Below are 17057 nucleotides of genomic sequence, written 5' to 3'. Positions count from 1 at the left end.
GTGGCCTCACAGTTCCCTGTGACAGTCTGGCCATCTCCATCGCTTCTGCTGAGATCATAACAGGAAAATGTGTGATCAACAAGGAGGGGGTAGAGTGACTCCCTCCTTGCTGATCATATGGCCAGGTGCCCTGTAAATATTCCCCTTTAAAAAAAGCCTAGAATGTCTTTACATGAAAGATTATATTTCAACTAGCAGTAAAGAGGTGTCTATTTCAGCAGCATTTTGGAGTGTGTATTCAGTGAACTAGGATGTAAATATTTCTTTATGTTTATATAATTATTGAGGCTTTTCTTTATCTGATGTGTTTTATTGTTTTTGTTCATTGTAGGTTTGCTATTTTTGTTACATTTATTGTTGTTGTTGATGTAAGTTTGCTATTTGATTAATTCTGTTGGCCTTTCAGAACAAACATCAAGATAAAGTATTTTAAATACAAATTTTTTTAAAATGATCTAGGCCCGGAACAGATGGGTAAAAAGAAGAGGCTACAAGCCACCTTGGAGATGTGGTATTCAAACAATTCAGCCTCCAACTCAACCTGAAGCTGCTCCTACACTGTGCCCTGGTCCTTTGGGCTGGAGCAAGAAGGAGCCAGGATAACCTGGCTCTGGGCAGCATAGATGGCCAGTGGCAGTGCCCAGTTTCAGAGCAGGCCATGCAGTTGGCACAGTCCCAATCCGCTTGTGGACAGAGTGGCCTCAGGCCACTCCTTCCCACCTGCCCCTAGTATATACTTTTATTTTACTGTTGGAATAAAATTATCCGTTGAATAATGACTTAAAAGCCTCACAAGCTTGACTAGTAAATCTACACACACACACACACACACACACACACACACACATCTTCCAGTAGAGATTCCCTTTGTCTTGACTGCTGAAAATTTAGCAACTGCTTAATTTCTCCTCGCTAATGCTAGGTAGTTTTGGAATTTTAAAATGAAGATGAAATATTACTAGTCACAGAATCCAAGCAGTCATAATAATTACCTCATCTGCAGATTCATCTGAGATTTCATCCAGGCTGACATTCTCTGCTGCTGGCTGGTAAGTAAAAAGAGGGAATTTTATGAAGACATTGTACAAAACTTGGAAACAATTAAACTGCATATCAGTATGCAAAAATTATCTTGATACATTATATAATTTTCAAAGCCATATTTTTAACCAGCTTTATTCCATGCAAGAGTGAAAGCAATGCAGAATTGATAACAGCCAGATACTTTATTTAACTCCATTAGTCTTGTTTATATCCTGCTCTTCCAGAAAAGATCTTGAAACAACATACAAAGGGTTATACTCACAATAATGTACGAGGTAGTTTAGAATGAGGGATGATCATCTATTGGCTTCATATGCAGGGCTAATGTTAAATTAACTGCAGGTCTAAAGTTAAAACCTGAGTCACTGTGACAGCCATGGTCAACACTCTGTCCACTATATTACACTGGCTCTCAATACTTGGGAAGAACAGTAAGCCATGGGACTGAAAGAGAAAACCTGTACTTGGAATATTTGGCTGTAAACTGTAAAATGTTTGGTTTTAAGCAAGGCTAAGCAGTTAAAATCCTACTGGATTAAATAGAAAGTATTCTTCTTATCAGAATCAAGTGAATGTCATAGATGATCATTATAGCTGGACTATGCCCACCATACCACAAAGTAAAAACCATCATTATACCAAAATATGACCTGAATAACATTTCAGATTAATTCAATGACAATGTAAGAAGCAGATTTCAACAATTGAGTATAATCAACCAGGAAGCTGAAGAACTGTGGACAGAAGTCAAAGACATAATTAAGGACAAATGCAAAAAACAACAACACACTAACAATGGGCAAAAAGGAAAGATAAGAAACAATGGATGACAGATGAAACACTTCAGGCAACAAAAGAAAGAAGAAATGCAAAAACAAAGGGAGATCAGAACAAAACCAGAAGTATAACACAACTGCGCAATGTCTGACGTGCAGGGATAAGGAGAAATCCACCAATGACCAGGTATGCAGAGAAAGAGAAGACCCAAAAAATTGAAGAACAAGAAACCTCTGTCAAAAAAATCTGAGAAATTAAAGTCAACTTCAAAGCAAGGGATGCTCTATGGAGAGAAAAGGAACATAATACAGGAACAAGAAGAAATAAAAAGATGCCAGAGGCAATACATAGAAGAGGTATACAAAAGAGAGGAGGGAATAAATGACATTTGGAATGAGGAACCATATGAAGATGAGCCCCAAATTCTAAGAAGTAAAGTGAAATCTGCAATAAAGGAAATGGGAAAAAATAAATCACCAGGAACAGATGGTATCCCTACTGAACTGCTACAATGCCCACAGACAGATGCAACTTTAATGATAACTGAAATATGCCAACAAAAACGGAAAACAAAGAGATGGCCAACAGACTGGAAATGCTCAATATACATACCAATACACAAGAAAGAAGATACAAAAGATTGTAGCAACTATAGGGCAAGAGCATTAATCTCACATGCGAGCAAAATCATGCTCAAAATTCTGCAACACAAACTCCAACCATACATGGAGAGAGAAATTCCAAAGGTGTAAGCAGGATTCCAGAAAAGGAAGGGGCACTACGAACCACATTGCAAACATACGATAGCTAATGGAGAACACTAAAGAATTACAAAAAAGAATCAGAATGTGTTTCATAGACTACAGCAAAGCATTTGATTGTACTGATCATGAAAAGCTATGGAATGCGCTCAAAGACATGGGGATGCCACTACATCTGATAGTCATGATGAAGAATCTGTACCAAGGGCAAGAGGCCACCATCAGAACAGAATTCAGGGAAATAAGAGTGGTTCCCAATGGGCAAAAGGGTCAGGCGAGGCTGCATCCCATCACCTTACTTGTTTAACCTATATGCTGAAAACATCATAAGAAAAGCAGAATTAGAATCAGTAAAGATAGGAGGAAGCAAGATTAACAACCTAAGATATGCAGACGACACCATAATATTAACAGAAAACATTCAGGAATTGGAACAGTTAATAAGGAAGGTCAAAGATGAAAGTGCAAAGGCAGGTCTGATACTGAACATAAAGAAAACAAAAACAATGACATAAATAATAAAGAAGAAATATACAAATTCTATCTAGACAACGAGAAAATTGAAATAGTCAAAGAATTTCCCTATCTAGAATCAAACACTGACCAGAATGGAGACTGCAGTCAAGAAATAAGAAGACGAGGAATGGGAAGGGCAGTTATAAAATAAATTGAAAAGATACTGAAGAGCAAAGACATACAACTAAGCACTAAAGTCAGAATCATCCAGGCCATTGTATTCCCAATGACCATGCATGGATGCGAGAGCTGGACAGTGAAGGAAGCAGACAGAAAGAAAATCAACTCATTTGAGATGTAGTGCTGGAGAAGAATATTTAGGATACCCTAGACAGCCAAGAAGACAAACAAATGGGTTCTTGAACAGATCAGACCAGGGCTCTCCTTGGAAGCAAAGATGATCAAGTTGAGGCTATCATACTTTGGCCATATAATGAGAAGGCACGGATCACTAGAAAAGAAAAATAATGCTAGGGAAGATAGAGGGTAGAAGAAAGAAAGCAAGACCACAAACCAGATGGATAGACTCAATCAGCAGGGTTATGGGCAAGGGCTTGCAGGATAGGGATTCTTGGACATGACTCATCCACAGGGTCACTATGAGTTGGAACTGACTTGAGGACAGTTAACAACAACAACCACAAAGAATGCTTGGATCTTTTACACACACAACTGGATATAAACCCCACTGAATTCAACAGAGAGTGCTTTGAAATAGACAAGTGGAAAGATGCTACGTAATTCATATACATTCAGATTTAAAAAAAAGCTTAATGGAAAATCATATCCTAAACCTCTTTAAATTGAAGTCCTACCAGTTTTGATGGGAATTACTGCCCAAGTATGGAAGAATGAATATCTTGTCTTTAATATGCAAAAGCATGGGTGAATAATGAAGAACAGACTTGTTCAATTAGCATTACAAGATTATGCGTAATCTTCTTGAATTGAAGTCAAGACAGACTGTATTTTGTAAAGCTGGAAAAACAACAAAATCTTTCTCTGAGGAAGAAAAGAACATAAAACACAGCCAGCCAGATTTGGACACTGCTTGTACCATTTGGGCTGGTATTTCAAAAGAATAAGCCTCCCAAATGTCACTTTTATTGCTTCAGTATAGTTTATTAGAAAGTATTTCATTTTATGTATTATTGAATAAGCCAAGCCCTGATGTTATAAATGAGTGATTCCCAACATGGGGTGCCTGTACTCCCAGGGGGTGCAAGATGGGATTTCAGGGGATGTGAGAAAGAGTGATTTCTTTCCTTGAGTCATTGAGTGACAAGTCTTGAGTTGTCACTCAACCACCTCCCAGTGTGCCTTGGGAAGTAGTAGTAAGTAATTGTGTTGCATAGAGAGTAGTCTCATTGTTTATTTAATGAAAAGGAGAGACTTTACAATGTACAATAGTTTACAATTCTTTTTCTGAATAGATTAGAATCTAATTGCTCAATTTAGATTGGTATTTTGCTTAATGTTTAAGTTCAAGTTTATTATTTAAATTCAGTTTGTTCACCTGTAGTATATAGTTCAATCTGCAGTTTACAAATGAGAAATTAGACTTATTCACACACACACAAATAAAAAAATATCAATAAATTGAAGATGGAAATGGAGCAGGTCTGAACAAGGAGAAGGAGTATGAATATAAGTGCAGAGGAATCCATTTTTTTGATAAATTAAAAATAAATCTGATTTACCAATGAAACCTACATCTATGAATACATATTAAAGTTGTATTAGACAACCATGTAGTTCTACTGAAAATTCTGATTAAACAGAATCTTCATCACTAGTTGTCATGTCCTATCTGGAAGTGACCTCCTCAGATGAGGAAAAGGAGAGCCAAACAAGCAGGTACCACTCAAAGCTAGAGTGATCTGGCACATCTGCCCAGAAAAGATCCAGGATCCCAGACATCTCATGAAGATCACAAATTAGATAGGGAATCACTTCATCCTATACAGGCGTGTTGGTGAACCTGTGGAATGCGTGCCCTCTCTGGCACATGAAACCATCTTTGAAGGCATGTGGTGACCATAGGAAGTAGGGGAAGGGGTGGAGTGCATAGGCTTGGCCCAACTCTTTGTGGCTCTGTTTGCCTCAGGAGAACCCGGCTACAACAAGGAGGGCCGGAGAAGTACATGCAGCCAGCCTGGCTCCTTGCCGCAGCCTGGTTCTCCCATGGAAAACCAAGCCACAACAAGGAGGGGTGGGAAGTCTGCCCCTTCCAGCCAGAAGCCCCGCCCCCTGCTATGTTATGGAATTTGAGGAACTGCAGTTTTGTGAGGTGTAATGAGGCCACCCATGTTGTTGTTGTGTGCCTCCAAGTCATTTCCAACTTATGACAACCTGAAGACCCCTTATCATGGGGTTTTCTTGGAAAGATTTCATCAGAGGAGGTTTGCCACTACTGAGGCTGAGTGTTTGACTTGCCCAAAGTCTCTCAGTGGGTTTCATTGCCAAGTGAGTTTCTTCAGAGGAGGTTTGTCATTGCCTTCCTCTGAGACTGAGAGAGTGTAACTTGCCGAAGGTCTCCCAGTGGGTTTCATGGCAGAGCTGAGATTTGAGCCCAGGTCTCCAGAGATGCACACTCAAACCTCTGGTTCTTTTTGTTCTTGTTCTTGTGCTGTGCCTTCTGTGCTTTATTATGCTTGTTGTTGTTCATACAATCATAGAGTTGGAAAAAACCACAAGGGTCATCCAGTCAAACCCCCTGCCATGTAGGAACTCACAATCTTTGTTATTGTTGTGTGCCTCCATGTAGTTTCCAACTTATGGGCCCAGAGCACCCTTCTCCCTTCCAAGTACCAGTTCCTGGTGACCCTAAGGTAAAATTATCATGGAGCAAGCTTCATCAGAGGGGGATTTTCCATTGCCATCCTCTGAGGTTGAGAGAGCTTGACTTGTGTGTGTGGTGCCTTTGAGTCATTTCCAAGTTATGGTGACACTAAGGTGAAACTATCATGGAGTTTGCTTGGCAAGTTTCGTCAGAGGGGGGTTTGTTATTGCTAGCCTGAAGCTGAGAGAATGTGCCTTGGGTTTCCCCCAGAAGTCCCACCCCCAGAAGATGGAGGTCCCACCGCTGGAAGTCCCACCCCCAGCACCCAGTGACACCTGGTGCGGGAATATCACTGAGTTTGGACACTTGGTCTCTAAAAGTTTCACCATCACTGTTATAGAGCATTAAAAACACAAATACCAGTTACAAAAGGAACACGAAATATTTTAGATCTATTTTAGAAGCAAAATACTGGGCTAATTAGACCATCTACCTTAATGTTCCTTCTGCTTTTGCTAATATTCTGTGTATGACCCTAAACAGGCTTAGTTTCTTCACTGTCTGGCTTAAGGTCTACAGGTGTACTCAATTTTAAACAGAGCACTAGTGATTTAAATTGTGAGTTAAATAATTAAATTTGCTTCAGATAAGCAATTTAAACCATGTTTAAATCAATTTGATTTAAAGAGAATCCGCCCCACACTGCTCTACAGACATGTCCTACTGTTGTATGATGGCTATTTTGTACTTCTGAAGACAAGAGACTGAATTTCCTTTTACAGTGGGTTGTGTTTGTGTGTGTTGTCTGCCTTCATGTCATTTCCAGCTTATGGAGACTCTAAGGCAAACCCATCATGGGGTTTTCTTGGCAAGATTTGTTCAGAGAAAGTTTGCCATTGCCTTCCCCTAAAGCTGAAAGTGTGTGACTTGCCTAAGGTTACCCAGTGGGTTTCATGGCTGAGCTGGGAATCGAACCCTGGTCTTCAGAGTTGTAGCCCCATGCTCAAACCACTATGCCACACTGAGGGTGTTTAGCTGTTCACCCAGTTGAATTACATGTCCAGTTCAGTCACTTGTGGTAGCAAGAAACAATTAGCAGTGAGTAAAATCAGAAGTAGGGGATGAGCTGGCTTAAGTGGTTAAGATGCTAATTCTGTTGATTGCAAGATAGGCAGATAGGCAGTTTGAGGCCCAAGTGTTGCGTGATGAGGTGAGCTCCTGTCATTAGTCCCAGCTTCTGCCAATCTAGCAGTTCAAAAGCATGCAATTGCAAGTAGATAAACAGGTACCACTTTGGTGGGAAAGTAAACAGCGTTCTGTGCAATCATGCTGGCCACATGATCACAGAGTAGTCTTTGACAATGCTGGCTCTTTGACTTAGTAACAGAGATGAGCACCACCCTTTACAGTTGGACACGGCTTTTACCCTTTTAAAACCAGAAGTACTGCATGTTGAAAGTACTATTTTGTTCTCTTTGTGGTATATAGGATATAGTATGAAAAAGAGTTTCTTCTAAAATCTGATGTTGTTTTCACTAAGAAAGTTATCTACTGGACTTCAAGCACACATTTCTTCCTCTCATACACATTTACAGTTGTTAACATTTTATGTTCCTCACTGCAAATAAGGTTTTGCTGGAATTTGTGATGTCTCTTGGATAAATCATGGCCCTACAGGCCATCTAGTTCACCCCTGCTATGCAGCCATATACAACCAAAACACTTTTGAAAGATAACCATCAATAGCCCGAAAAACCCACAAAAGAAATCCAATCTCTGTTTAAACACCTTGAACAAAGGAGAGTCCACCACACTCTGAACCTAACATTCAGATGGAATATCTTTTCTTGCAGTTTTTGCAGTTGGAATCCCCTGAGAAGGTAAGCGTAAGAATACCAGTAGAAATATTTTGTACAAATCTGTATAGACTCCAAAATGTCATAGAATGTGACTCTAGTAAGTAAGTAAGTAAGTAAGTAAGTAAAAGTTTATTTATATACCGCCTTTATAAGACCAAGGCGGTTTCCAACATACATACAACAATACAGCAATATAAAAACATCAAAACATAGCATTAAAAACCTTTGCAATAAAACAATAAGCACCACAATTCATGCCAGCTTGACATGCTGACGAAGGGGGCGAGGAGAGAATACTTTAGGGGTCAGGGAGTCAGGGGTAAGCTTGCTCAAACAAGAATGTTTTTAACCCCTTCCTGAACTGGGTAAGGGAGGCGGCTGAGCGGAGCTCAAAGGGCAGCGCGTTCCAGAGGCTGGGGGCCGAGATGGAGAAGGCCCTCTTAGTGGTGGCAACTAATCTGGCCTCTGGAACCCTTAACAGTTGCTGCCCAGTTGATCTGAGTGTGCGGGGCGGATTGTACGGGGAGAGGCGGTCCTCTAAGTACCCTGGGCCCAAGCCATTTAGGGCTTTATAGGTAACAACCAACACCTTGTATTGCGCCCGGAAGCGAATAGGCAGCCAATGGAGATCTTTTAAGACTGGTGTTATATGGCTGGTTCTAGGTGTATTAGTAACCAGCCTTGCTGCCATGTTCTGTACTAATTGTAGCTTCCGGGTATGGTACAAGGGTTGCCCCATGTAGAGCGCATTGCAGAAATCCAAGCGAGAGGTTACCAGAGCATGTACCACCGTTTCTAGGTCAGCCCGGCCCAGGTAGGGACGCAGTTGGCGTACCAGCCAAAGCTGATAACAGGTGCTCCTGACCGTTGCATCCACCTGAGATGTAAGGTGAAGCGACGAGTCAAGGAGCACCCCCAAACTGCGTATCGAGTCCTTCACAGGAAGCGTGATCCCGTTTAGGACAGGTGGAACCACCACCATTCCCGGACCGGGGGAACCTATCACGAGTACTTCCGTTTTCTCTGGATTCAAGCTGAGTCTGTTTTCCCTCATCCAGCCCATTACCGACTCCAGACAGGCCACGAGAGGAGAGATGCCATCCCCGGTCACTGCATCAGTCGGAGACATAGAGAAGACTATTTGGGTGTCATCAGCATACTGATAACCCCGCGCCCCATGTCTCCGGATGATCTCTCCCAGCGGTTTCATGTAAATGTTGAAAAGCATGGGAGACAGAATGGCTCCTTGAGGGACCCCAGATGTAAGGGCCCTCCTGTCGGAGCACACGTCCCCCAGCTGCACCATCTGGAACCTCCCAGAGAGGTAGGATCGGAACCACTGGAGCGCAGTGCCCCTGATTCCCAACTCTGCCAGGCGCTCCAGAAGGATACCATGGTCAATGGTATCGAAAGCCGCTGAGTTGTCTAAGAGCACTAACAGGGACACGCTCCCCCTGTCCATGCCCAGACGGAGATCATCGACCAAGGCGACCATAGCAGTCTCAACTCCGTATCCCGCCCGAAAGCTGGTTTGAAATGGGTCTAGATAATCCGTTTCATCCAAGATCGATTGAAGCTGGATTGCAACCGCCCTCTTGATCACCTTCCCTAAAAATGGCAATAGCGAAACTGGCCGATAATTGTTATGCATCAGGGGGTCAAGGGATGGCTTTTTGAGCAGAGGTTTTACTGTGGCCAATTTTAAGCTCGATGGAAATTGCCCATCCCTCAGAGATGTATTAATAATCCGGTGTAACATTTGAGTTACTACCGGTCCCCCCTGAGCCGCTAGCCATGAGGGACAGGGATCGAGGGAGCAGGTTGTCTTCCTAACACTTCTAAGGATCTTGTCCACATCCTTGGTACTCACCGACTCAAAATGATCCAGTATAACCAAGACCACGGAGGCTCTGGACACCTCTATTCAGGTTTCTGCTCTAACGCTGGCATCGAGACCTTCCCTTATCCGAGAGGTTTTATCCGCGAAGAAGTTGTTAAATTGGTCACAGCAGGCCTTAGTTGGTTCAAGGATCGGGTTCGGGGCAGGAGGGAGCTGAGTTAGTTCCCTCACCACCCTGAACAACTCTGCTGGACGCGACTCCGTGGACGCGATACGTGCGCCAAAGAACTATTCCTTTGCCGCATCTATCGCCTCTCCATAGTTGTCAAAAAGACAGTCTAGGAGAGCCTTGTAGGATAAGCGCTGGTGTTTCCGCCAGACACGCTCTAGCCGTCGCAGCACCCGCTTCCTTGCCCGGAGATCTTCCGTGTACCAAGGCAGTGGCACTCAAATCTTTTACCCTTCAGACTCCCCTTTGCATCTACATGTGGATGTCATGTTCCCACACTCAGTGTAGTATATGAATAAAATATTTTGTTTGTCTGGTGTGCATGTTTTCATTTACACATTTCTATATATTCATGTCACGTTTTATAAGGAAATATTATTGTTCAAACTGGAACAGTTTTATTTTAGTAAATTCAAAATTCAACACTCAACGCATGTGTAAATTTTACACATAAAAAGGTTGGAAGAATAGAAGGATGAGGGATCAGCATCTCCAAGTCTTGCAATCCCCTTGAGCAACTCTTGTCCCCTCCCCCGGGGGTCCCACTGCACCATTTGAGAACTACTGTTATAGGGGCACACACTACATGCAAGAAGTGCAAATGCATACCATTGAGGTGAACATTTTTCTTTTAAAAAATAACCACAATTTGGTCATTCTCTCACCAAACATGGACCCTGCAAGTGTGCCTTATCTAGTTCATTATAAATGGTTGCAGAATAGTCAATAAATGTTACAGTCCTGCTCTCCTAATATTTCTAAGGTAGGCAACACTTGTTAACATTCTAATAATATGTTATATCTTTCAAAATTCTTGTGTGATGCTTGGGTAGATGCCTGGAAATTTAACCAACCAGGTAACATATTTATTTTAAAAATGGTATGATGAAAAGGCATACTGATCTACCTATATTTCATTAGTATCAGAACCATATTGATACCTAGTGAAAGATCTTACATGTTCAGTGGTGGTGACAATGTTCTTCAGTCATTCAAAGCATGCAAGAAGAAAATGCTTAGGCACTCAACCTTCCATTTTATATCTCCTGAAGCATTCCCATTACAATCAACAAGACTGCCAGAGAGTAAAAACTGACCTTACAATTTGCAAATAATTTACTCTACAATAAATTCATGACAGTGGCAACTTTATGCACAATTACTAGTCCCATGAGCATAGTGACATTTATAAAAAATAAAGCCGTCCTGCAAAGTCTGCTCCTAGAACAAGAGGATGAGCATCTTAAACCCATCTGAGATCATCTGAGTCAATGAGTTTGCCAGCAGTAGTATTACGACTGTAATAATTCTCCAGTACAACTCTAGATGAGTGTGACTCACCAAGCCAAACACAGCATGCTAGTTATGCTGCTCATCTAGGGCCTAATAAACTTGTTGTTTTTGTTACCTGCTTGCAGACTGCAAAACTGTATATGTGTGTGTGTGGCACCTGACAGGCAACAACAAATGGCCAGTACTCTTCATGTTCTTTTGAGGCTCAGAAATCATGAGTGCTCCTTGAAACTTACATGGAAGACCACCAACAAATGCCAGGTGCTGCAGGCTACATTTAACAGGAAGAAACTGGTAAACCACCTCAGAATATTCCTTGTCTTTAAAAAAAAACAACAATGAAATTCTAGGGGTTGCCATAAGTTGACAAGTGACTTGAAACCACACATGCACGCACAGAGAGAGCATGTGTTATCAGCTGCTAACACATAAAAGGTGTGTTGTGATTTATATAAGATCAGCATATAGGTAATCAGGCAACTCCATCTTCTACACATTTATTGGAAAATATGCCCAGCTGTTTCAGTGGGACTAGAATGTGATCTTAGTCTAAAATTTATGAGGAAATAAACTCATTGCTAGGCTCCTTCTCTCTATGAATGCAAGATCACTGAAAACTGACTGGAGTGTGGGTGGGAGGGAAAATACATTCGAAACCTACAAAGCTAAGACTGCTTCCTTTTCCTAATATTACAGTATTTCAGTTATCAGAAGCCTCCCCATTCTTCTGAAACTGTTGCACAGTAGCCATTACTGTTAAGCACATATAAAACAGAATTTTAAAATTACCAAGGTAATTCAACAGTTGTTTTTTTGTAACGTTGGCAAGTCAGATAGAAGAACAATTAATTTTACCAGATATCAACCCATGCAGTTGAATGCACTGATATCAAGGCACCAACACACAGTAAGTTTTCATTTACCTGTATTCGAGTGACATAGAAAGAGAACCAGTCACCAGTTTCATGCTTAGAGGGAGGGCGATAGCACTAGTTGAAGGAAGAAATTGAACTACGAAATCTGGTTATTTACTGTAAAGATCTTTTGCTTATTGATTCTTAAGTGAGTTACTTGTGTGGCAGCTCTGTAATCCTGAGGACACATTTACATGGCAGGTGCCCAACACCCAGCTAGATGCTCTAGTACACTACAAAGGAGATCCTATGCCTTTCAACTCTGTGATTCTATGACTCTAAAAGGATCGGATAGCAAATGTGCCTGGCAGGGGCAACTAGGTGCCATCGATGTCACATGCATTAAGAATCCAGCAGCCATGCAATCCTCTTATATCTTACAGACAGAGCTAAGGCTAGGGGACATTCAGATGTCATCTTCTTGTGCTGCCACTGGAGTGCAGTGGTTGGAGGAGGTGAGAAACTGGGGAAGAGAGCTGTGTTTCTGTCAAGGCATTCCCACTCTGAAGCAGCTTCAAAGCCCCCTTGGAAGAAGATAAAGATCTTTGGATGGAGGGTGGGGGTGGAAAACCAACTTTCTGCAATGCACTAGTTCTGGTTCTGCAATGCACTCCTTTGCAGAAGGACTTATGCCAGGGTCTATTGCAGAACTAACTAATGCAAAGGGCTATTACAGAACTACTAATACAATGGTCTATTGCAAGACTACTAACTCAAAAGGATATTACAGAACTACTCACTCAAGGGGCTAGTGCAGGACTACTACTCATGCAAAGGGCTATTGCAGGACTACTAATGCAAGGGTCTACTGCAGAGCTCCTGCCAGAGGGAAGGCTGCCTGCCTGAACTGCAAGGGAGCAGAGGCATCTGCCTTCCCTTGCCCTGCCATCCCCTCCTCTGGAGGTGTCCTAAGCCTGCCTGAAAGTGTTGCCTTGAGTAACTGAGACTGTTCTTTACTCTTCCTCCCATTCCTTGCTGGAAGAGCATCAACAAGTGGCTGCTTCTTCCCTCCCAGGGAGGGCAGCTGAGGGGGGTCACCCCCACCCCCACCAAGTTCCCCTTCTGCTCACCTCTGTCTCCATGGGCTCCTCCACCTCCTCCTCCTCTTCCCCCTCTTCCCCTCCGTCCACCTCTTTGACTTCGATCTTGTTCCATAGCTCCAGCAGATGGGCAATGGGCATCGTTCAGGAGACTTGCCTCTCTTTCCAGGAAAAGGGCGCCAAGAAGAGCCTCTCTCAGGAGGACAGAGGGGTCCGGAGGGAAGAAGGGGCTCCTCTTGGAAATGGCTTCCTCCCGAAAGGACCACCACCAGCAGCAGCAGCAGCAGCTGCCAAAGGGAGAAAGCAGGAGGCGCCTAGGCAGGGGCTGCAGGCGGGGAAGGAGCAGGAATGGCAGCCCTGCGCTGGGAAGGGGCTTCGCTTGGCAGCAGGAGAAGCACTCAAGCCCTCCCAGACACACACCTCCAGCCCTGGGCCTATGAAGGCAGTCCCCCCCCCCCCACACACCCACCCAATACACACACAGAGACACCCTTCAGCTCCTCAGGCAAGGGGGGGGGGAGTTGAGGCTGGGAGAGGATGCTATAGCAACCAGCGCCTCCCCGGGGGCCTCAGGGGAAGCGCCACGGAGCCCCTTCTTCCTCCTCGGAGGCTCCTTCATCATAGGGGGACATTGGGGAATGCTTGCTTGCCCATAGGGAAACACGTTTGCCTGTAGGCAGGCACTCTCCAACAATTGTCTATGGGCAAGTCTGCAATGATTCCCTCTTGGACAAGGATGGTTTCCCTCTGGCCAAGTACTGCCATCTCTTTTAGTACGTCCCGCCGCTGTTGTGTGTCTTCAAGTCCTTACCAACTTATGGCAGCCCTAAGGGGAACCTATCATGGGGTTGTCATGGCAAGTTTCCTCAGAATGGGTTTGCTATGGCCATCCTCTGAGGATGAGAGAGTATGACTAGGTCACCCAGTCCTAGGACCTTATCACGGGGGGGGGGGGGGGGGGGAGTTTGCAGTTCAGATCCGCAGTCACTCCTGTTCTAGCAATGCAAAGCGTGCTGTTTTTTCACAGCAGATCCGGAGTCACTCCTGTCTAGCAATGCGAATTAAGGTTAAAACATGATGTTTTACCACACCTGGTTGCCTTTCCGCTGCCCTTCTGAACTGAGGGGGAAGCGGAGTCAGTTCTATTCCAAGCAAGACACGTGATGCGGATTCAAGGGGAGTGAGTGCACATTGTATTACCACACCGGAGGGTTCAACAATTTGAATCAGAACCCTTGCATATGCTCAGTGGGGCTCTGGATGCTGTCCTCCTTCCCTCCCCCTCCTTAGCTGTCATCCTTCATAGAGGTGAAGAAGCAGTCAGGGGATCATGGAATAGATCGCTGGGGGTTGCTGGGGCCAGGATTGGGATGCAGGAGAAGGCAGGGGATGATGGGATAGCTCGCTGGGGGTCACTTTTTTCCCAAAATGAGGGGTCACTTTGGAATCACTGAGGAAGCACCTCGCAAGGAGCTCCCATAGAAAGGAATGGCGTCTGATAACACATTCATGTTGTGACATGAATGCACATTGTTGGAAGTGCAGTCGCGTCGGAACTGAACTCCGTGTGATATACTCCCTAGTCCTACTCCAATGCTCAAACTACTACCCCACACTGGCTCTCTTTACAAGAGAGCTGGGTTTAAAGACGAATGAGAGAACTGTGGCCTTGGGTGGTGGTGAGGTAGCAACCATTGCATAGTTGTTAAACAGCATGTATTTGTGTGTGCTGTGTGCCTTCAACTCCTTTCTGATTTATGGTGATCCTAAGGGGAACCGATCAAGGAGCTGTCTTGGCAAGTTTCTTCAGGAGGGGGTTGCCATGGCCATCTTGTGAGGCTGAGAGAGTGTGACTTGCCCAGGCTCACCCCATGGGATTGCAAGCCTGAGCTGGGATTTGAACCCTGTTCTCCTCCAGTGTCCTAATCCAATTTCAAACCACTACAATATGCTGGCTCTCTTTACAAGAGAGCTGGATTCAAAGATGAATGGATTCAAAGAGAGAAATGTGGGCCTTATGGGCAAGTGGTGGTGAGGTAGGAACCATTGCAGACCGTATACAAACACAGTCCATTGAGTAACTGAGAGTCCAGTCTCTGCAAAATTACTAGGTGTGTGTGTGACAGTGTGTGTTGTGTGCCTTCAAGTCCGTTCTGACTTATGGCAACCCAAAGGTGAAACTATCGTGAGGTTTCCTCGGAAAGTTTTTCAGAGATGGTTTGTTTTTGCCTTCCCCTGAGGCTGAGAGAGTGTAACTTGACCAAAGTCACCCAGTGGGTTTCATGGCCGAGCTAGGAATCAAAACCTGGTCTCCAGAGTCATAGTCCAACACTCAAACCACTAGGTCACATTGGTCCTATTCTTTAAAAAGCCTATAGGCCTGTCTGGATTGCATGGTTGGATTTAAGCAGAGAAAGGGAATTCTTCTGGCAAAAGAATATTGGGAGTCTGGGGAAACAACAGTAAGTGGTCCCCCAGCTTGCTTGGTGCTGTTAGGTACTGTGGAGAATGCTGTCCTGTGTAAGCAAGGGCTGAAGTCAGATTCAATTGCCAGTTGGTTTCTGTGGGCTTTATTAGTAATTTTAACAGTTTGTTTTATTTCCCACCTTTTCCCCCATACAGTGCACAAAGCAGGCAAAATGATTTAAAACATTAAATTAAAAACATGGTAAGTTTTAATACTAGTGTTTGATTAAAGATACTATCATTTTAAAGCAACCACAAAATTAATAATGTATAAGCAAGGCCATTCCCATTACAAGCCCTTTCCTTAGCAGTCTAATGAAATGGCTGAAAGGACCACTGGATTAAAATAAATATTTGCAGGGCAATTATACAGTTCTATGGGCTAGATTCAGATTTAGCCATGCTTATCAGGCATAATGGAACAATTAGTCATGACTTACATAAATTCAGTGGGCCTAATCTAAACATGACTAACCCTGGCTCAAACTCTAGTTCTCATACAATGTCTATTGTAGACCATTTTCTGTGTTGATGTTTTCATTAACTACCTTGGGGTCGACCTTAACTCATGGCAACTCTGTGGATGAGACATCTCCAAGACCCCTTGTCCTGCATTGCTGTGCTTTGGTCCTGCAAATTAAGGCCCATGGCCTCCCTGATTGAGTCTCTCCATCTGGTGTGCAGTCTTCCTCTCTTTCTGCTGCCTTCTACCTTTCCTATTATTATTTTCTTTTGTAGTGAGTCATGTCTTCTCATGACGTGGGCAAAGTACAACAGCCTCAGCTTCAGCATCTTGACTTTCAGACAGACTTCCGGTTTAATCTGTTCAAGGACCCCTTTGCCTATGAGGATACTATGGATACCCCTCCATAGTATCCTCAGCACCTTCTCCAACACCACATCTCAAATGAGTTGATTTTCTTTTTATCTGCTTTCATCACTGTCCAGCTCTTGCACCCATACATGGTGATGGGGGATACAATGAGTTGGATAATTCTAACTTGAGTGCTTAGGTGTATATCTTTACACTTTATAATTTAATCTAGTTCTTCTCTCTGCCCTTCCCATTCCAAGTTTTCTTGATTTGTTGACTGCAGTCTCTGTTCTGATCAGTGTTTGATCCAAGGTATGGGAAATCTTGAACAATTTCAATTTCCTCATTATCTAGGATGAAATAATGTAAATCTTCTCTAGTCATAGTTTTGTTTTGTTTTTATGTTCAGCAGAAAGCCTACCTTTGCATGTTCTTCTTTAACTTTCCTTAGTAATTGTTCCAAGTCTATGATGTTTTCTGCTAGCAGCATGGTGTTGTTTGCATATCTAGTAATAATAATGATGATGATAATACCGTAGTATTGTAGAACACACCATAAATGTTAAATCCAGTGCCACCAGACTTCATTAAAACAGAAATCATGTTTATGAATTGAATCAAATGTTTCTAGTTGGTGAAATAGAATCAAAACAATGAGGTCTTATATATTTAAGCATTGACTACATCCGGACTGCAGAAATAATCTGATTTTACACTATTTT

General features: G+C 43.1%; 1 protein-coding gene across 2 annotated transcripts in view; it reads right to left on the bottom strand.

Annotated features, from left to right (window-relative positions):
- The window catches only part of RPS6KA2 (ribosomal protein S6 kinase A2), a 264581-nt gene extending 251323 nt beyond the window's left edge, over positions 1 to 13258 (bottom strand). Inside the window, exons 1-2 of one of the 2 annotated variants that reach the window (XM_089530038.1) lie at positions 13086 to 13258; positions 993 to 1046 (exon numbers count right to left, since the gene is read on the bottom strand). In XM_089530038.1, coding sequence (XP_089386164.1) covers positions 993 to 1046; positions 13086 to 13196 — 165 coding nt within the window. In that variant the 5' untranslated portion in view covers positions 13197 to 13258. Of the gene's footprint in view, positions 1 to 992; positions 1047 to 13085 lie in introns of those variants that run through there. The other variant, XM_089530037.1, reaches the window with a different exon arrangement.
- Between the last annotated feature and the right edge of the window lie 3799 nt (positions 13259 to 17057).

The sequence above is a fragment of the Sceloporus occidentalis genome, unplaced genomic scaffold (assembly GCF_023333645.1).
Source record: "Sceloporus occidentalis isolate IW3139 unplaced genomic scaffold, rSceOcc1.0.p SCAF_6, whole genome shotgun sequence".
In the NCBI taxonomy this organism is placed as follows: Eukaryota; Metazoa; Chordata; class Lepidosauria; order Squamata; family Phrynosomatidae; genus Sceloporus; species Sceloporus occidentalis.
Note: the sequence above shows the minus strand (reverse complement) of the source record. Positions and strands in the feature narration are given on the sequence as shown.